This window comes from Epinephelus lanceolatus, chromosome 8, assembly GCF_041903045.1.
Source record: "Epinephelus lanceolatus isolate andai-2023 chromosome 8, ASM4190304v1, whole genome shotgun sequence".
Taxonomy (NCBI): domain Eukaryota; kingdom Metazoa; phylum Chordata; class Actinopteri; order Perciformes; family Serranidae; genus Epinephelus; species Epinephelus lanceolatus.
Window position 1 is genome coordinate 839388 of NC_135741.1, and position 22131 is coordinate 861518.

Sequence of the window (22131 nt, forward strand, 5' to 3'; positions counted from 1 at the left end):
ATCCTTTACTGCAGTTAAAGTACAAATACTCATAAAAAGTAGCATGAAAGTATGTTTGTTTTTTTTTTATTTGGAGTTTTAAAAGCACGCCGACTCACAGAGGATCATGACATGAATCATCCCAGAGGACAGCACTTAAAAACAGCACTGACAGCCTTTATTCCCACAGAGCTGCTCGGTGGAGACGTGGTCAGACCCAAACATAAGATCAGACACAGAACTGCAAACAAACAAATGACATCATGAACCTACTTGTCCCCCCGTAACCTCATGCCCACGGTTCATACTACCTCCCTCAGAGGTGAACCGTCAACCCTCCTCACAACTCCTCCTTAACTTGTGTTTTAAAAACCTGTTTGGCTCAGTTGAATCAGCAGGAGCAGGTCGATCCATCAGGAGAACCCAGGACAGATAGATGAACTTCTTATGTTACATTGAATCAATCAATCAATCCATTTTATTTATAAAGCCCAATATCACAAATCACGATTTGCCTCACAGGGCTTTACAGCATACGACATCCCTCTGTCCTTATGACCCTCACAGCTGATCAGGAAAAACTCCCCAAAAAAACCCTTTAACGGGGAAAAAAAACGGTAGAAACCTCAGGAAGAGCAACTGAGGAGGGATCCCTCTTCCAGGACGGACAGACGTGCAATAGATGTCGTACAGAACAGATCAGCATAATAAATTAACAGTAATCCGTATGACACAATGAGACAGAGAGAGACAGAGAGAGAGAGAGAGAGAGAGACAGAGAGAGAGAGACAGAGAGAGAGAGAGAGAGAGATATGCAGGTAATAACAGTAGCTTACAACAACATTATTGAAAGTAATAATATTATAGTTATAGTTCTGGCTACTATGGTACAATATGTTGAAAGTATGTATTAGTATCTGGCAGTATACATGTGTGACAATAGTCATATGTGTATAATAACAGTAGAAGTATGACTAATGACTAATGATGGCAGCAGCAGCAGGAGGCATCTGGCAGGACCACGGCAGCAGCACAACCACACACGTCACGCTGTCCAGGCACCGCTGTGATATGAGTTATTCTGAGAGACAGTGGAGCACAAAGGCTCCGGAGAAGAAGCCGAGTTAGTGACATCCAGAATGGCCGAGTTAGCAAGATGCAGTAATAGGATACGAGAGAGAGAGAGAGAGAGAGAGAGAGAGAGAGAGAGAGAGAGAGAGAAGGTGCCCGGTGTATTATAGGGGGGTCCTCCGGCAGACTAGGCCTAAGTCAGCCTAACTAGGGGCTGGTACAGGGCAAGCCTGAGCCAGCCCTAACTATAAGCTTTATCAAAGAGGAAAGTCTTAAGTCTAGTCTTAAATGTGGAGACGGTGTCTGCCTCCCGGACCGTAACAGGAAGATGATTCCACAGGAGAGGAGCCTGATAGCTGAAGGCTCTGGCTCCTGATCTACTTTTGGAGACTTTAGGGACCACGAGTAACCCTGCGTTCTCAGAGCGCAGTGTTCTGGTGGGATAATATGGCACTATGAGCTCTCTAAGATATGACGGAGCTTGACCATTTAGAGCTTTATAAGTTAACAGTAGGATTTTAAATTCAATTCTGGATTTTACAGGGAGCCAGTGCAGAGAAGCTAAAACAGGAGAAATATGATCTCGTTTCTTAGTTCCTGTTAGTACACGTGCTGCTGCATTCTGAATTAGCTGGAGAGTTTTTAAGGACTTACTAGAGCTACCTGATAATAGAGAGTTACAGTAATCCAGCCTTGAGGTAACAAAAGCGTGGACCAATTTTTCTGCATCTTTTCGGGTCAGGATAGGCCTAATTTTCACAATATTACGCAGATGAAAAAATGCAGTCCGTGAGGTTTGTTTTAAATGAGAATTAAAAGACAAATCTTGATCAAATGTTACTCCGAGGTTTCTTACGGTAGTGCTAGAGGCCAGAGCAATGCCATCTAGAGAAACTATGTCATCAGATAAAGAGTCTCTGAGTTGTTTGGGGCCAAGAACAATAACTTCAGTTTTGTCTGAATTTAACATCAGGAAATTGGTGCTCATCCAGGTTTTTATGTCTTTAAGGCAGTTATGGAGTTTAGTTAATTGATTACTTTCTTCTGGCTTCATCGATAAATACAACTGAGTATCATCCGCATAACAATGGAAATTCAGAGTGATTTCTAATGATGTTACCTAAAGGAAGCATATATAGAGTAAATAGGATTGGTCCGAGCACAGAACCTTGCGGAACTCCAAAACAAACTTTAGTACGTAAGGATGATTCATTACGAACGTCAACAAATTGAAAACGATCAGATAAATAAGATTTAAACCAGCTTAGTGCTGAACCTTTTAGGCCAATTAAGTGATCCAGTCTCTGCAGTAGAATTTGATGGTCAATTGTGTCAAACGCCGCACTAAGATCTAATAAAAGAAGTACAGAGACAAGTCCTTTGTCTGAAGCAATCAGAAGGTCATTTGTAATTTTAACTAGTGCTGTCTCAGTGCTATGATGCACTCTAAATCCTGACTGAAATTCCTCAAATAAATTATTATCCTGGAGAAAATCACACAGCTGGTCTGCGACTACTTTCTCAAGGATCTTTGACATAAAGGGAAGATTAGATATTGGTCTATAGTTGGCTAACACCTCTGGATCCAGTGTGGGCTTTTTTAGTAGAGGTTTAATTACAGCTACCTTAAAAGACTGTGGTACATAGCCTGTTAATAAAGATATATTGATCATATCTAATATATGAGTGTTAACTAAACACGACATAATGATCACTGCTGTGCTGCAGATAAATACACCCTGACACTGGCACAGAGATGATCCTGTACAAAAATCCTGCAGCCGAGAGGATCCAATGAGTGAAACTTTAAGTCCCTCTGCACGAGGCTTTGCAGAGAAGGAGCTGCAGACAGAAACACTCACCTGCCAGACTCTGTACGAACCCTCGGCACAGACAATAAAAACATGCTCTGTGCCAGCAGGACGAATGTGATGTTTGAAAGTGTGTTATGTGTACGGCCCACCGTAGGAGATTTAAAAAGCAGCTATCTCAGAGACGAAGAACAGCAGCTGTTAGCAGTTAGCAGCTAACTCAAAGAAGAAGGACAGCAGCTGTTAGCAGTTAGCAGCTAACTCAAAGAAGAAGAAGGACAGCAGCTGTTAGCAGTTAGCAGCTAACTCAAAGAAGAACAGCAGCTGTTAGCAGTTAGCAGCTAACTCAAAGAAGAAGAAGAACAGCAGCTGTTAGCAGTTAGCAGCTAACTCAAAGAAGAAGGACAGCAGCTGTTAGCAGTTAGCAGCTAACTCAAAGAAGAAGAAGAAGAACAGTAGCTGTTAGCAGTTAGCAGCTAACAGGAGCTCCTTACCCTCCGAGCAGAGGAGATCAGCTGCCATATAACAGGGACACTAAATGATTGTTATTGACATGTGATGTCATTGTTATTGTTTATAAAGAGCTGCTGACATGTATGTTATATGTCACACTAGAGGCCGACGCTGTTGTGTTACATGTCACGCCTCTTTTGATTCCGTGATGTCATCATGCTGTCTGACATCACACACTGGAGCCACATGATGGCGCCTTCATTTGGTTCTATGTAAAAATGTAAAGGAGGCGTAAAGACGGGACTTTGTTGTGGCTCTGTAGCGCCACCTCTGTGTGAAAGGGTCTCATGAGTCAGATCTACCCCTCGCTCTTCCACAGCTCCAACCTCTTGTCCAAATATGGTCACTCCTGACTCCAAAAAGAAACAAGATGGCGATTTCTACGATATGAAAATACCCAGATCTTCTGCATCATTGAGCCCACAGAGCAGGTGCACCAGAGATTTCTGCAAGCTGAGTGGCTAATTTCTGGTTCAGCACTCTGTTGACTGGAATGGTTGTAAAATAGTTTAATCCTGCGGCTCTTCTACACGTTCAAATGTATCAGACTGAATGGATCAAATCCTGATAGTGAAACGAGTCATTTGAGTTGTGACACTCAGAAATATACATCCCCCTCTTTTTACCCCTCTGTCTCCAATTTTGTTTCAAAAGCTGAAAATCTATAAATAAAATAGTTTTAAAATGCATCCACTGATTTACCATTTCACTCTGTGGGGGGGAAGTGTGATGCCTCATGGCGTCATGTGACGGACCCAGATTATGTAGTTCCACGTGTGGCCACTATGTCAAATGGTCCTCAGAGCCCAGCGCTGGTCCTGGGACTGGAGACCCTGAGGCCTGGAGACCCTGAGGCCTGTGAGCCCGTTGGTTTAGGTCTTGGGACGGTGGCTCAGGGGACACGTCCCACACTGTATTCACAACGTGCATATTTACCCCCCAGTAAAAACAAGACAGTAGCAGAGGACTTTTATTTTGAAGAACTCAGAGGTTTTTCAGAATAAAGCAGACATTTATATTTTCAGTGATTTATTCCAGAGGAGTTACAGTCTGACGTCACAGCCAGCTTCATGTTTCAGATGTTTGATGATGAAATTTAAGACTTTTTAAAACCTGCTGATGAACTGAACCTGATCTTTGTTTTATTTTTCTCACAAGCTGAAAACGCCTGAGAAGAAAACGACAAGAACACCTCTGTCCTCCTCCAAGAGGTACCTGTCTGTCTGTCTATGTCTGTCTGTCCGTCCGTCTGCTGACAGACAGGATGTATCAGAGTGTCATTCTAACATTTTCTTGCCCTCCTTCTCCATCCCTCCTTCCCCATATGTTATCACGTTGCCATGGAAACGGAGCAGAGAGGGCAGAGGAGAGCTGAGGGGGGAGGAGGTGAGAAATTAGAGGAGGCAGAAAAAAAGAGGAGAGGAAACAAGACGGGAGAGGAGATGAGAAGGTTTAGAGGAGAGGAGGAAAGAATATCTGAAATGTAGAAGGAAAGTAAAGGACAGAAGTGCTGGAGGAAACAGGTGAGGGAGGAGGAGGAGGAGGAGGAGGTGACGGAGAGCAAAATGACAAAGAGATAGAGTGAAAAGAAGAAGTAGGTAAAAGCAAAGATGAGAGAAGGAAAGGAAGTGAAAGCAGAAGTGTAAAGAGGAAGAAAGGAAAGGTGAGAACGGAGGAGGTCAGAAAGGAAAGAGAAGAGAAGAACAAAGAGGAGGAGAGGAAGCAAGAGGAGAAAAGGAGATGAGAGGAAACAAGGAGAGGAAACAAGGAGAAAAGGAAACAAAAAGAGAGGAAACAGCGGAGGAGACAAGGAAAGGAGAAGAGGCCAGATGAAGGAGAGGGTGATGATGATGATGATGGTGGTGATTATACTCAGATTACATATCAGTCGGTCACCACATGTAACATCCTGTGTGGCGGTGACCTCTCAGCTCGTCTGGTTAGACCGCTGTGGTTAGAGTCAGTGTAACCATAGCGACAGCTGTCACATGGCCGGAGCAGGAAGTTGAGAGCGTGGTGACTTCCTGTTGAGATGTAAATAAGCCGCAGAGTGAAAACAGCTGCTTCTCTCTGTTTCTACAGGCTGTTAATGTCAGTGCTGCAAAGCATCATGGGACCTGTAGTTCACAACACTGTGATGTAATGATGATGTCATATCAGCTCCAGGTCTGCTGAATACCAGCAGGAGAGCTCGTAGATAATCAGCCTCTCTTGTTTCTTCCTCTTTTCTCCTTGTTTCCTTGTTTCCGTCTCCTCATCTCCTTTCCTTTCTTGTCTCCAGCCTCTCCTCTTCTCTCCTCATCACCTCTCCTTGTCTCCTTCCCTCTTCTTATTCCATTTTCTACTCTTGTTTCCTCTCCTCTCTTTTCCCTGTTTCCTCCTCTCCTTGTCTTCTCTTCTTTCCTCTCCCTCATCTTTTCTCCTTGTCTCTCTTCTCATCTCCTTTCCTTTCTTATTTCCAGCCTCCCCTCTCTTCTCCTTGTTTGCTCTCCTCCCTGCTCCTTATCCCCTCCTTCTTCTCTTCTCCCTTCTTTCCTTGCCTCTCATCTTGTTTCCTTGTTTCCTCCTCTCATCTCCTCCCTGTCAGTGGTTTGCAGCTGTATTAATGTCACGTTCAGAAGCTTTCAGATTTGGTGAGTTCAGCTTTATTCGTCCAGGAGAAACAGTCGTGCAGCAGTTTCAGTGAAAGTGAGGAAAGAAAGATGAAATAAAATACAGATTTTCAGTGAGGAGCAGAAACTGAACGTGCACAGTGACAGACAGCTGCTGCTCGTCTGCTCTCAGGTTTTATTTCATATTCAGTCACAGAGGAACTCAACAAAGGTCAAAGAGCTAAAAACAAACCTTCCTCCTGTGTGAGCTCAACACTTTGACTCTGAGCAGCAGCTGTCTGAACACATTAAATATCTTCTGTGTTTTCAGGTTTTAAATCTTTGTTATGATCTTTATGTTTCTCTGTGTGCTTTATTTCATCTGCAGACAAACAAAGTGTCTGTGATTAATGTTGGAACTGTTCCTTTGTTATCGTCCGTCTGTCTGTCTCCTGATGTGCACAGCGCGTCACAGCAGGCTGACATGAGCGACACGTACGCCGTGGTCAACAAGTCCAAACATCCTCCCCCATCAGACCCCGCCTACTCTGTTGTAGCCACGCCCAGATCCAGCAGGTAAACTAACACCTGGAGTTTTTCCGTCTAATCAGTTTTATAACATGGTGACCTGTGTTCTCATGTTCTGTGGACGAGCTGAACTTTAATCAAACATTATTCTGAGATCATCTTTAGAACTGCACATTAAGGGGCATCGAGGAGAAAAAATCTGAATAAATTAAATATCTTTCACTTTAATGACCAAACAAGACGGGAAATCTGTCTCTACACAGACCCTTTATGTGTCGACATCACGATGACATCATGTTATCAGCTGGAGGTGCAGCTGCCTCTCCCCCACAGGGCTGTAGGCTCCACAGGAGTGTTAAAATGTGTTTGTCTTGTTGTGTTATTGGGAGCCAGAATAGAAGGAGTCATGGCTCAAAACCAGCCGCCACTGCCCGTCAACAAAAACAAAGACAACTATGGTTAAATGTGATAAGACCAAAGGACTGGACGGAGGCCATCATCAAAAATGCTCACATGTGCAGCGCACACTTCATATCAGGTTAGGGAAAAAGTATTTCCTGTTGTAGGGATGAATAAGGTTATGTGTATTAAGGGTTATCATGTCCACCTCATCAGAAACTGGGGAGGGATTAAGAGGAATATTGGATTTCTCTGCAACGCTAACTTTTTAGCACATTAGCTAACGTTAGCTTCCATAGCAAAACAAACAAGTGTGGTCCTCCTTTGTAAGATTGGCTTCCTGTGACATCATCCATCCACTGAGTGAGAGCATACGGGTCGGCCAGTCTGGTCCCGTTGGTCAGTGTTTACTTATTCAAGTAACACTGGCGGTCCCGGAGAGTGAGTGACCTGACATGGTGCGTTGGTAAATTCAGTCTGACGCTCTACACTAAAATGACTTGTGTCTACACGAGTCTGAACAGACATGGGCGTAAACTGTAACTGCACATCGATTGGTTCACAGAGACACGACCACAGGGCGGTTCTTCTGGTTAACACCTGACATCCTGCTCTTTAACCCTTTAGGTCGCTGCCTTCGACACATCACTATGACAACGATGTTGCAGGAGCATCAGCAGCGCCCGTCTACAGCACCGTCCGACCTCGAGCCAAACCTCCCAACCTGATGCTCTCTGCCATGCCCATCTATGACACTGCAACACCAACCAATCACATGCTGGGGGAGGGGCCTCCGTCACTAAGCAACAGTGGAGACTATCACCTGCTGCCAGGTAAGGAGGAGAGGAGAGGAAGAGGAGGAGGAGGAGGAGTTAATATGATGAGATGAATGAGTGATTGTTGTCTCTTCCAGCTGATCATGTTTCACCTGCTGATGATGATTATGAAGATTTCTCCTCTTCAGCCACAGACATGAGCGGCCTCTGCTCACCTGGAGGGATCGGTCAGTACACCTGTACACTGTGCCCCGCCATGATTGGTCTCACCTGTCCCTCACTGGCCCCAGTTTGTGTCTCCTCCTCCTCCTCCCTGCTCGGCTCCTTTGTTCTCTGTGTTTTCTCTGTGTTCTTGATGTTTCCTGTGTGTGTCTGTCTTCACACCTGGTTGTCATCACCTCATCATCATCTCGTCTGCCTGGACGCCTGTTTCTTTCATTAACGTGCTTTTTTGAATCCACCTGTCGTCCTGCACCTGGATCCTCCCTGTCTGAACTGCTTCAGTCTGCTGGGACCTTTTTCCTCTATGTTTCTGCTCTGCTACATTTATCTGACAGCTTCAGTTTCCTTTCACATCAGGATAATTACACACAAACACATGACGAGTTTCTGCCAACAGTTTAGACTCTATAAGTCCAACTGAAACCATCAGTCATTAATTAGTCACAAGTGTATTAAATGAATTGTTTAATATCAATATTAAATGTTTGTTAAATGTGGGACTGCTCCTGTTCATCACTCTGTGTGTAATGAAACCAATTGTTTGAATGTATTTGTGTATTTCAGGGTTCAACTGTCGCGTTCAGAAGCCCAGAGGACCCAGAGATCCTCCAGCTGAGTGGAGCCGACTGGAGAGATGAACTGGTTAAACTGGACTTTACTGGTTTACAGTGAGCTTTCAGACGGGATGGATCTGTGCTTTTATTTTATCAGGAACTGATCTGAACTAAAGAGAGATGATGTACGGAAGCTAAGAATCACCAAACTTTACCTCGAGATCATGAGTTAATTATTTTGTCATCTCGAGATAACTGCGCTCATTTTCTCACCATAACGGGTTCATTTATGTCGATTCTCAAGAAAACAAGTTCAAGTTCTTGAGTGATGTGCACAACGAGTTAGAGCCGCCAGCAGTCGCTGGTGATGAAAATAAGAGACTGAGAAAACAGATTTTGTTAATTTAATGTGCAGCATCATCTTATTTTATTCAGCACATCAAATGTGAGAAATTACTGCTGGAATATGTGTATTTCTTTGTCCCTTTTGGCCGCTCCGAGCACCCATACTGTAACACCAAGTCTGGCATGATTTCAGGAAAACAAAAGTCATTATTCTCTAAAATGATCATGTTATCTGGAGAGAAGGAGCGCAGCAATCTTGAGATGACAAAAACATTAACTTGTGATGTTGAGAAAACAAAAGTTGTTATTTTGTGATAAATTATTTTGTTAACTCGAGAAAATTGTTTGTGAAAAACATAAATAATTCTCAGTTTCCGTAGAGACGTATGGTCAGGTATGGTGAGGTTTTGTTGTGTGTGATTTGTTGTTCTGTCTCTTTGCTGTTAATCTGATCGTCACTGATCGGATCAGTTTCCTGTAAATATCTCGTGTCTTCATGTTCAACATCTATGCTCCAATCTTTGTGTTATAAATGATTTTAAAACTTTTCTTTCAAGTGTGTGATGCTGCAAATTATTCAAATACATGTCTGCACATAACTCTGAACCACAGGCTGGACATAAAGATGGACGACGTGTCTCTCTGTCCTCCCACTGTGCAGAGGTGAAGCTACAATGTCCAACATACAGCTGCTGCCGTCTTCTTCTGGTGACGTTATTCAGAGTCAGAGTCTGCGCAGCAGCAGATTCTGCAGTATCATGTTTCCTGCCCTTACACCCGGCCGGGCAATCGTGAGCAGCACCATTGAGTGCGAGCCCACCTACTGGCTCACATAGCTGTCAATCATGTTGTAAAAAGCCGGTATTATAACATAAATAACTAATAGAGACCAAACTTAACAAAAAAACATACATGTGAACAAACAGCAGCCTGATTTAAAAAAACTACTTTAAATGACAGAAACGATCTTTGGGAAAAATTGATTTGACGTGTTGAGTTTTTAGTTTTTAGTTTGGCTCATGTCCAAGATTTATGACCTTGTTTGCAGCCAGCCACCAGGGGGCGATCCAGTTGTGTCAACGAGCCATCATATCCTCCATCTTTATTTACACTGTCTACGCTCTGAACACACTCCAGAAACTTTAAAGGTCCAGTGTGTCAGATTCAGGAGGATTTAGTGTCGTCCGTCAGTGAGGATTACAGATTACAGATTACAGATTACAACCAGATGAAACTTCTCCTGGTCAGAATTCCTTCAGTGTTGATTGTTGAGGAGCTGAATTATCTCTTCCTCTCAGAGGAGCTGCTAACTACGGTGGCTGACATGGACACATGAATGTCTCTATCTAGAGTCAGTGGCCAAGTAGTATGCAACGCTCACAGGCAGTTAGGACAGTCCAATAGAAGATGAAGAGAAGAGAAAAGTTTAAATCTGCTGAATCAAGTTTAAAGTTCAGAGCTGCAGAGCGAGCAGCTGTCAGGTTAGTGGTCAGATTAACAGATTCATGTGAGCTCACTGACATTAATGCAAACGCTCCTGGCTTCAGGTTTATTTACACAAAACAAACAAACAAACAACAGAAATACAGCAACAACAGAAGAACCCTCCCCGAGGGGCTCACACACAATCTCACCTCAGTAAACATTATAAACAAATACACAAGTCATGTGATCAAGAAAAATAAACAGACAAACGGTCAATAAATAAACATCAAATGAGCAGCTGATGTCAAGTAAACACATCAAAGAAATAAAATAATCAGGTTTGTGTGTGTGTGTGTGTGTGTGTGTGTGTGTGTGTGTGTACATTTCTCTCTCTCCTTACTGAAGCAACAGTGTTGCTGTTTACAGTGATTAATATTCTTCAGAGGTGGTGGAGGCGGCATATGATCGATCAGATTTTAAGAGTCAGATGAGGCGCTGAACTCGTCGTTTAACTGGTTTTATGTGAACACACACAGAGTGAACACAGACTGGTGATAAACCAGCTTCATGGTTCCTGTTTCTCTGAATGAGGCTGCAGAGTTTGTGGATCCAGTTCAGACACTCTGGTGAACTGGTTTATGGCGTCTGAGTCTCACAGTTCCACCACAGGCCAGCAGGAGGCAGCAGAGACACACGAGACACAGCAGGACAGACACTGTGTTTACATTACTGTAAGATGATGAAGTTACAGTTTCACTACACACACACACACACACACACACACAGTGAAGCAGTATCTGAAGCCAAGATGAGTGTAAAGGACAAAAAAAAATCACACACACACACTCAGAGAGGAAGAAGGTGGTTTCAATTAAACCTTTGGCATGACTGTGTGTGTGTGTGTGTGTGTGTGTGTGTGTGTGTGTGTGTGTGTGTGTGAGAGAGAGAGTGACATCATCAGGTTACAAAAGATAGAAGAGGTGATTCAGCACACACACACACACACACACCCCCACACACCCACACACATATTTTCATTGTGTGTGTGTTAAATCCTTTGGAACCACAGGACCCTCCTGCACTCCCATCATGCTTTGCTCTGAGCATACGACACACACACACACACACACACACACACACACACACTTATCTGTCACTCATTCTGATTCTCAAAAACCACTAAGTGCAACTCTCTAAACGTGTGTGTGTGTGTGTGTGTGTGTGTAACTACTGGCAATAAGTGGAACGTGCTTTGTGGCTACACACACACACACACACACACACACACACACACACACACTCAGGTCCTGGGTGTTGGCTGTGTGATGGAGCAGAGACCACAGGCATCCAGAGACGGGAATAGATGGAGGGATGAAGACGAAGTGATGGAGGAGATGAAAGGAGAGAAGTAGAAGTCTGTCCTAATTAAACCTCACATCTGTGTGTGTGTGTACTTGTACTTCAGTATTTTCTTGTCGTGTCACTTCATACATTCGTGACATCATCAGATGTGACATCATCAGATCACAGATGTGTTTGAAACCTCTTGGAACCTCGTCTTTCAGTTTCAGTCACCAGGGGGCGCTGTCTTCGGCTGTAGACAGGGTGTCATGGTGAAAAATGACTCAAACGGTGTGTGAGGCCGACATGGGTCAAGAGCTGAAGGGTGGGGGGCCCACAGAGACTGCTGATACACTGGAGCCAGAGTTTGGTGCTACGCCCCTGACTGGAGACAGACAACCAACCAGAGCATTCAAATGTGACGTAACCAGCCTGTTCTCATTCCAATCCCTCAAATGCAGTGGTGTGATGCTACACCTGTCAGCCAGATGGCACCTGTTGCGGCAGTATGATGCTCGACGTGATTCTGCCAAGTAAGACATGTTCCTGGATCAACATGGGTTAGCAAGTTAGCTTGCAAGTTAGCTTGCTAACCAGGTAGGCTATGCCGAAAGGTAACCTTGACAGAAGGCTAGATCATAGTTTTTCAAACAAAGATAAAGGATAATGTAATTTTTCAGTTGAATACACCTGCGATCAACACATTTTCCCTCCTTTGTTATAGCTTATTTAAAAAATACTTTTTTCCCCACGCTCAGAGTGCTTGTGTTGATCACGGACCGCACTGTACTGTCGACCCTGGGTCATTTGTTTATATGGGTCCAGGATCATCATCACTGTGTTGATTCTGTATAATCTGTTCATGTCGACATCAACAGTGACGGTCCTGGATCAATGCTAGCACTGCAGTCTGGTAAGAAAAATGTTTTGAGTGGGCTACGATAAAGGAGGGACAATGTGACCATCGCAACTTTTAATGTTCGTGAACATTATTCTAGCCTATTGGTAAGCATAGTCATTAGCATAGCCTCCCTAGTTAGCATGCCAACTCACTAACTCTGCAGTTTTTTTTTCTAAACCTAACCACGTGCTTTTGTTGCACAAGGAAATAAATGTAAGTACAAGGGTTTTTGCTGACATAAGTTTGTGTTGAAAAAGACTGTGTGTATGTAATGAGCACAAACTGAGCATTTCCTTTGAAAACAGAAGTGTATTTAGAAAATAAACAACACATGTAACAGGCGTAAATTGACGCGCCATCGTGGAACGTCAACAGCAAACACAGGAGGACACCTAGTGCGTCATATGTCGACATGAATGTTTCAATACTTATAAGCAAGATGCTCCACTGTGGTTTATTAATGACTGATGGGTCACTGGAAACAAATTCAACATCCAGGTTCACACAGTATTCTCTCCTGTTATGAGATGCTGTGGCGACGTCCACTCATTTCATTCTTCTTCTTTTCACATGTCAATAACACATCTGCTGTCTGAATTAAACATCCACTTAAACACAGACAGTGGCAGATTCTCAGTTCCGCCTTTGACACAGTCGACCACAACACATCACCAGACTGTCTGGAAAACAGGTTGGGACTTTGAGGCACAGTACTAAACTGGTTTGAATCCTACTTAAAGGACAGAGACTACTTTGTGTCTGTAGGTACATCTGAGTGTACAAAATGACATGCGGCATTCCCCAAGGCTCCATACTGGGGCCTCCTCTGTTTACCATCTACATGTTTCCACTGGATCAGATTATGGAAAATAACAAAATATGTTACTCACACACAAATTAACATAACCATGTCACCAGGGGACGATGGTCCAATGCAAGCTCTGACTGAGAGCATCAAACAAATAAATGACTGGATGTGACACCGTTTTCTTTGATTTAGCAAAGGTAATAGTTCTTGCAGCCAAGCAGGAATGATCAAAAGTCAGCGCCCAATGTTAAAAACCACAGGATCAAACCAGAAATCTTGGTGGACTCACTTCAACAGCCACATTAAGATAGTTACAAAGTCAACCTGCAGTCACCTGAAGAACATATGGAGGATAAAAGCACTGATGTCTCAGCAGGACCTGGACAAACCTGTTTATACATTTATCCTCAGTAGATCCAACTACTGTAACAGTGTCTTTATCATCAGACCGTCACAGCTCCACTCTCCCCACCTCTGCTCCAATCTACCTGCCGGTCACTCCCACCTCATCAGCCCACCTGCCTCCACACCTGCAGCTCATCCCCAATCAGCCCAGGATATAAGCCTCTCCAGCTCACTCACCCTCTGTCGATTGTTCTTCACCTTGATACGAGCCCTTCCAGCGTTCTTTACCTGCCTGATCTACCGTTGCCGACTCTGCCTACCTCAGACCAGCCTTCCTCGTCTGACTCCCAGTAAACACACCAGCCTTCTGTCCCAGACCACGCGTTCTGCCTCAGTGTCTCTGGTTCCTGTTTTCCTGTGGCTGTTTTGCATTCCTTTTCTTCAACGCCACAGTGTGAGTGTTCCCATCAGGTTACCTGTTGTCGGCTGTTGCTCACCTGGTCTCTACTTGCCTCCTGCTCGTCCCCTGTTGGCACCTCTGCTCTGTCTGCTCACCTACCTGATTTTGAATCCTCGGCCTGGCCCTGGTCTTCCTCCTGCTCGTCCCTTGTCAGTCCCTCTGCTTCATCTGCCTGCTCATCTGATTCTGAACCCTCTGCCTTGTCGACCACGTCCCCTGCCTGCCCCTCTCAGGTACCATCACCTCCCCACAGACTGAACTTACCTGTGTTCAAATAAAGTTCATTACCAACTGTCGCTGACCTCCAGAGTGCTGCATTTGGGTCTTAATAATACACTTGTCACACAGACCGCTGTTACACTGACTTCCTGTCTGTCAGAGAATCACTTTCAGAATAAAGCTCTGGATGGTTTCTGACCTTGTGCTACAGCATGAACCATCCAGCCCTCTCAGGTCTTCAACATGGAGGAGCAGCGTTTGGTTGTTATGCTCCCCATGTCTGAGCAAACTCTCAGAAACTGCAGAGCTGCTTTAAATTAAGACTGAAGACTTTTCTGCCTTTTATGAAATCAAATATTTATTCATTTCTTACACTGCACTGTAACTTTTATTCTTGTATTTCATTTCTGTGCAACTCTTGTGTTTAATTTAATGTTCTATTCTCCAGCTCTGTAATGGTGTTATAATGTGTTTCTTTGCACTTTGTCTTGATGCGTTTGATGTTTTACGTTGAGCACTTTGAATTGTCTCGCTCTTGTACAAATAAAGTTGCCTTACGGTTGTTATCTCTGTTACAATGAAGGAAAAACATCAGTAGAACGGCTGATTCAACACTCAGTGTGTATAACTGGTGTTTGGAACAATGGTCTTTGTTCTTTTATCATCAGTTTGTTTATCGTCACATCTTCACTGGCAACACAAATGTTTTTATGTGTCGATACATGAAAACTGGAAAACTGATGTTGGGAGAGCGATGGAAACACGGAGGAAGAGAGGAACAACTTCAGATGAGTGAGAGATCGACAGAGGGGGAAACATGGAGGATAGAGTGATGGAGGAGAGATGGAGAGGAGGAGTGTGAGATGGAGAAAGGAGGTGATGAGAAGAGAGAGATGAGGACGGACCGATAGAGCGATGAAAAAAGACAGATAGTGATTTAACAGAGGGAGTGATGAAACAGAGAGAGTCGTCCTGCCGCTGAGCCTTGTTGCTAGGCAACTGAGCAGCTCCTCTTTGAAGTTTTCCCTCATTGTTTTTTTTTTTCTTTTTTTTTTTTTGAACAATCAGGTCAGAGCGAGGCTCAGCAGTAACCATGGAAACTACCTCAGCAACCAAGCCTGGCGGCTGTCCCGTCGTCCCGTCGACCAGAGAGAGACAGAAAGAGACAGTGAGCTCTGCCAAAGTACCCATGAGCACCACTTTCAGCTTTGATGCATATTTGCCCTGAGTGTTGGCTCTCAGGCTGACTGTCCTGTCAGGCAACACTCAGGGAAAATATCAACAACTCAGCAGTTTGTTTTTCACCACTAGAGGGCAGAAGACATCAAGTTGTAAACACAACAATAAACAGAAGCCTGTTTTACACCACCTCCTCAAGGCGGGAATTTCACGCTGTTCTTCCTCCTCACTGCTCTGTAGAAACTGGGGTCGCCCCCCCGACTAAGACTGTTCCTAGTGGACCAGCAGTCCTCATCAGGGTCCATCGGTGGATCAGCAGTCCTCATCAGGGTCCATCGGTGGACCGGCAGTCCTCATCAGGGTCCATCGGTGGACCGGCAGTCCTCATCAGGGTCCATCGGTGGACCGGCAGTCCTCATCAGGGTCCATCGGTGGACCGGCAGTCCTCATCAGGGTCCATCGGTGGACTGACAGTCCTCATCAGGGTCCATCGGTGGACCGACAGTCCTCATCAGGGTCCATCAGTGGACCAACAGTCCTCATCAGGGTCCATCAGTGGACCGACAGTCCTCATCAGGGTCCATCAGTGGACTAGTCTCCTGCATGTTTCTGATATGAATGTAATGATTAAATGATATATTTTGGTGGTTTGAGTTGAAGGTGTGAGAAAGAATAGTATCAGTAACATTGTTAACACTGTGCTACATTACAGAGAAATACAAACCGTACTAATGAACCTTCATTAATATAGGCCTATATTTTATCTCCAAGTGCACGTCACACACTGAGCGAGCCGCCTGTTAATGACGCTGTGGGCTAATGGGCATGTAGCTACTTCCATGTTTCAGATGATACGTCATGTTTGTAGTCGACCAATGAAGATGAGTTTACATATCACCTTGGGTTCGTCCTTCACCTTCTCAAAATGATCCCACACTTTGGATTTCCTGCCCGACATGTTATTAACTAGCCTGTGGAATAACCGCAGGTACCAGCCCTGGAGATTAACCTGACTCCTGTCTGACTGCTGAGCGTGGACACTTCCTGTGTCTGTCCTTTCAAAGTAAAGTCACACATGCTCCAGTCATACAGGTTTGGATTTATTTTGACAAGGTGCAGCTCCTCATAGAGTTTCACTTTTGTTTTTTGTTTTGTGTTTTTTGCAACTAAGTGACCAATGAAATCTTGCCGACTAATGACCTGGTCGACTATCAGGAGGCAGCCTTAGTAGAAACGATATGACCCATGGAGGTAACAGCGCTGAAATGATGTCTGTATAAACAGGACAGCTGGCAGGACGCGACCATGTGATGTTTTGACGATGTGTTATGTGTATCAAGGCCGCCTGCCAGCTTGCTCCGCCCCTCTTCTGACTCACGGTAAGGGGCCGTACGCATGCCGCATTTTTTGCACCCGCAAATTCATTCTATTCAATGTGGACCCAAGGCAGGAGCACTCAAACACCAGGGCACGCTGTCGCAGCATGCACACATTTTTGAGCGCTGCTGTTTGAGGGCACAGTGCACGCTGAGATAAAATGTCATTGGCCTGTGCTAAAAACATTAGCATGTTATATTTGTGGGAAAAAAAACAAGTGTTTTGTCTGTGAATGCTGCGAGTTATAGTGAAACTGATTTGTGTTCTTGTGTTTGAAAGTGTCTGTTTTAGGTGTGTTTAACGTGTGTGTTTAATGTGTGTTTTAAATCAGTCAGTCAGCACGTCACAGATACTCAACTGCCAACTAGTGTTTTGGAGGTGTAACTGCAGGGTGACACAGACACACCACGTCACACACACAATGCTCACACATATATATGCGTAGGCCCCGTGTGTAGGTTACAGCGTAGCTTCTGCCGTAACTTGTGCAGTAAACTCATCCTGAAACATCTCCGAACTACGAGTCTGATTCTGATTCTGAAGAGAAACAAGTGTGATCAGCGTGTCGTGGTGTTCAAAGGCTGTTTGGGTTCTGGTTAATAAACTGTGGCAACACAACACACACACACACACACACACACACACACACACACACACACACACACAGATGTGCTGGATATCAGTCAAACCTCAGAGAAGTTAAAATAAATAAAAACAGAGACACACACATAATTCATTCTGTTCTGTGGCTTCGACCTCATAAACTCAGGATTTAACCAACAGCTGCACACACACACACACACACACACACACACACACACACACACACACAAAAGGTCCAGATGTGTTTTGTAATAGTAGCAGGGATGTAAAAGAAGGAAGCATACAGTAGGTCCTGCAACCACAAACACATACACATACACACTCACTACACACCCACACACACAAAGACTCTCACAAACACACACACTCTCTCACACACACACACACACACACACAAAGGTCCATTGTCATGCATGCTGCTGGCTGTTTCACGCCGACTTAAAGAGATTAATGGACGATCGGCGTCAATTTACACTGGGGGGGGAGGAAGTGTGTGTTTGTGTGTGTGTGTGTGTGTGTGTGGGGGGGGGGGGGGGGGGGGGATTTTTTATAGAGTAAAAGAAAAACGAGAGAAACAAATTCTGTCATTGTCGTAAATTCTCCTTTTAAAGCTTCCATCCAAACGTCATTTAAATTTAGAAATAAAAGAAATGTTTACTTCCTGTTGTGTGATGATGAGGTGATGATGTCATCGGTTGATGGGGGTAAACAGCTGGAGGAGCTAATTGTTAGTTTGCTACCATAAAAGCTCTGCAGAAGAAGAAGAAGAAGAAGAAGAGATGATTCACTGAGCTCCAGTTCAGAAACCTGATGGAAACAAGACGTTTTCTGTTTGACGTCTGATGTGAGGAAGGTTTCACCTCCTCATCGTCGCTCCTCACACACCTCAGGTTCTCAGCTCTTCATGTATGACATCATTTATTCACTCAGGGTTTTTAATGCACAGATTAAAACTGAGAATATAAACAAGTGGATAAAACGAGTTCCTTTAACATCAGAGTTGAGCCACATGACACGTCGACATGAACCTGTTTGTATTTCAACGCACAGCTCTGCTCTCCTCTTCTTCTTCTTCTTCTTCTTCTTCTTCTTCTTCTTCTTCTTCTTCTTTGGTGGACGTACAGGAAGTCTGATGTTCTTGTCTTTACCTGACCGGAGTCAGAGAACAGTCTGTAGACATACCTTCACTAAGGAAAGGAAACAAGGGAACATGAAAGACAAGGGACAAAACAAACAAACAAAGGTAAGTAAAAGGAAACAACAGAAAATAAAGTAAATGGAAAGAAAGAGAAAGAAAAACAATGTCAAAGGAAACAAAGGAAAAGGAAAGAGGAAAGGAAAAGGAAAGAGGAAAGGAAAACAAGGAGGGAAACTCAGGAAAAAGAAGAGCAATGGAAACAAAGGGAAGGAAAAGTAATAAAACTAAGAAAAAGAAAAGGAGACAAAGTTTACGAAGAAGAAAAGAAACGAAAAAGAGAAAGGAAAGGAGACAAAGAAGAGAGGAAAGAAGTGCAAAAGGAGAAGTGGAAAGAATAGGAGAGGCGGAGATGAAAAGAGGAGAGGGCGAGACCCCTCAAGTGGCTTCAATTAAGAAAATTACAGAGAGGGAAGGAGAGAAGGAGGGAAGGAGGCAGGAGGCAGAAACCAGAACTGTCAGACTGGGAGCTGATTACAGGGTGAAGCCTCCGCGCCGAGCAGGATCTAACCTCCAGTCTAAACCTGAACCTGAACCCAGCCCCGACTCTGGTTATTTTAGGCTCCAGCTGCTGGAAACACTGAGTCTGCTGCTCCAGACCACAGCAGGTCTCCAGAGTCTCACTGAGTCCACATGTCCCTGTACAAGTCCCAAATAATGTAGGAGATCCAGAAACCAGATTGCTCCTGCTGGCCGTTCCATCGGTGTGTGAGTGTGATTAAAACTGAGTTGAAGATGGCACCATGTTTGTGCAGTAGCCTCAGGCACCAGTGTGTGAGTGTGTTTGTGAATGAGTGAATGTGACTCTGTAGTGACAGAGTGCTTTGAGAGGTCAGAAGACTCGTTCTGTCCATTCAGTCCAGGCTGTTCTCATAAACTGTTTGTATGTTTTCCTGTGAAAAGTAATGCACCCAGATTCCCACATATCCTATGTTTTTTGAAAGCCTGTGATCACGTGACCAGTGAGCTGAAGATGGTAAACAAGGAAGTGGAGCTGACGGGTCTATAAGGAGGCAGGCTGGGGGGTGGATGGGTCACAAAAATGGAGACTTTCCCCATGAGACACGTGTTTGTAACAGTGAGTCACCGAAACACATGGACAGTTTAATTCCCTTTTCCTTCAGAATCAAAGTTCATTCCTATTAAAAGTGATCTTGTAAACACCTAATTCAGAATGAAAATGGCCAATGTGACTGAAAATTCAATCCGATGTAAGGGGCTGGAATATTCCCTTTCTAATTCCCAATGAAAGAATCTCTCGCACTTGTATACACTCATTCCTCTTTAAGTTCATTCCGGTCTTTCTGCACATGCTCGTTTCCTTGCCCTCCTGGCGCCATGACGTATATAGCGCGCATAGCAACAGGCTGAGATAGAGCAGTCGGACTCGTTGCACTCACCGGTTTCCATTCTCCACAGCACGGTCTTCTATCTCCCTTCTTCGACCTTCTACCTCCCTTCTCCTCCTCAACAGACGAAGCATTAGCAGAACAAGGTTGTTGTCGTACTGCTGCTTCAAGAATATAAGCAAAACACGCCCGAAAAAGGCACTAAGAACGGCGTCGTCAAGCATCTTGTTATCCGGAGCGAGGACTACAGTGTTTTCTTCTGGTAAATGTAAACACGTAACATCCGCCCCGCCCCCTATCCAATCAGAAACCTTCCCTGCCCCAAACCTTGTGGACCTGAATAAAGGCGATTAAACTGATCTCTGTGTAAACCCTCATTCAGAATGAATATTTCTCATGTAAACTACCTGGAAAGACTTTAATTCAGAATGATTTCATTCAGATTTGTTTCATTCTGAATGTAACCGCACCCAATATGAACTCTGAGTCACTTTAAGGTGCGTCCTCATCATGTTTCTTTTCCCAAACTTAACCTCTGTGGCTCTACGTTAATTACACAACTTTATGTTTAGTCTGTAACGTCATTGGTGGGGTGCTAATTTGCACACATTTGTACAAACAAACCTTTGAGAGGTCAGAAGACTAGAAAGGTGCGATACAAGTGCAGGTTCATTCACCACATGTCCTCTACCTCTTAAACTACCCATCTCAACACCTGCTGCCAGAGCTAGCCAGTTAGCCTCTGTTAGCAACAGCAAAGAGTCATGATAAATGACGGCTGAGACACAGAGACGTGTTCGCACTGAGTTCGCAGTGATTTTTGTAGTGAGTACGTCATGATGTCGCTGTGATTTTTCAGCTACTTCACAGTAATTTCATAGTGACTTTGCAGTGATGGCGGGTTGAGTTCTGATGATTGCAGTGTTTTTGCAGTAATTTACAGCAAGGGTCAAATTTAGGTCAAATTTGCAGTGAGTTCACAGCAATGTTGGTTTCACAGTGAATTATGATCTTTTTAGTGAGTTTGCAGGGATTTCAGTGTCTATGGCGGCTGTGGCTCAGGAGGCAGAGCAGGTCGATCGCCCGGCTCCTCCTGTCCATATTTCATGGTATCCTTGAACAAGATTGTGAACCCATGGCTGCTCCACCAGTGTATGAATAGCTCCTTTTACACTGCCAGATTTTTGGTGAATGTTGGGCCATTTTGCCGGCAAGCTGCGAGCGTTTAGACACACAGAGCCGGATTGGTGAGTTGATCCGAGGTGTCCAATTTTCCTCCTCGTAGGGTAGACATATTGGTGGAACCCTTTTAGTTTAAACAGACCGAGGCGGCCTTCTGCAACGGGAGGGGCTGTTGATGACTTGTGGGAGGGGCTGTTGATGACTTGTGGGAGGGGCTGTTGATGACTTGTGGGAGGAGCTGTTGAAGACTTGTGGGAGGAGCTGTTGATGACTTGTGGGAGGAGCTGTTGAAGACTTGTGGGAGGAGCTGTTGATGACTTGTGGGAGGAGCTGTTGATGACGCCGCACGTGCAACCCACTGGCGGTGGATAAACAGGAAACAGCTGATAGCAGGAATTAGCGAGCAGCTAGTAGCAAGAGGGAAACACAAACCTGACAGACACTGTAAAGATGAGCAACTGGGGAGACAAGGAATTGTGCGCCCTCCTTGTCCTCGCAAACGAAGAGGCCATTAACCGTCAGATGACGAGGACGGTGAAGAACGGGCCGACTTATGAGAGAATCACAGAAGGACTGACCAGCCGCGGCTTCCCTCCCACGTCACTGTTTACGTCACACGCTGAGCTACACGTTTTGTTACTTGCTCACGCCCCCCATTGCCCCGAAAAAGGCACATTCTGTATAAACAAAAGTAGGTAGGCGGCATTTTGTTTTTATACTGCCAATGCTGAAAAAACACTGATTGGACTTTCCTGTAAATTTGCACAACTCCTGTTTAAAAAGGGCTGATGTGTGTGTGAATGGGTGAATGTGACTCTGTCATGTAAAAGCACTGTGAGTGGTCTGAAGACTACAAACAAATGTCCATTGACCTCCATTTACTCACTGTAAACTCACTGTATCCAACTGATTTTGTAACTTTCTGAGAACAATCTAACAACCACGCCAACGTCCTGCA

General features: G+C 44.5%; 1 protein-coding gene across 1 annotated transcript in view; it reads left to right on the forward strand.

Moving 5' to 3' along the window:
* ptpn18 (protein tyrosine phosphatase non-receptor type 18) overlaps positions 1–9338 on the forward strand; it is a 34567-nt gene extending 25229 nt beyond the window's left edge. The window contains exons 12-16 of the mRNA XM_078169689.1: positions 4533–4585; positions 6431–6541; positions 7520–7725; positions 7806–7895; positions 8455–9338. Of these exons, the coding sequence (XP_078025815.1) occupies positions 4533–4585; positions 6431–6541; positions 7520–7725; positions 7806–7895; positions 8455–8528 (534 nt within the window). The 3' untranslated portion in view covers positions 8529–9338. The remainder of the gene's footprint in view (positions 1–4532; positions 4586–6430; positions 6542–7519; positions 7726–7805; positions 7896–8454) is intronic.
* Positions 9339–22131: the final 12793 nt, after the last annotated feature.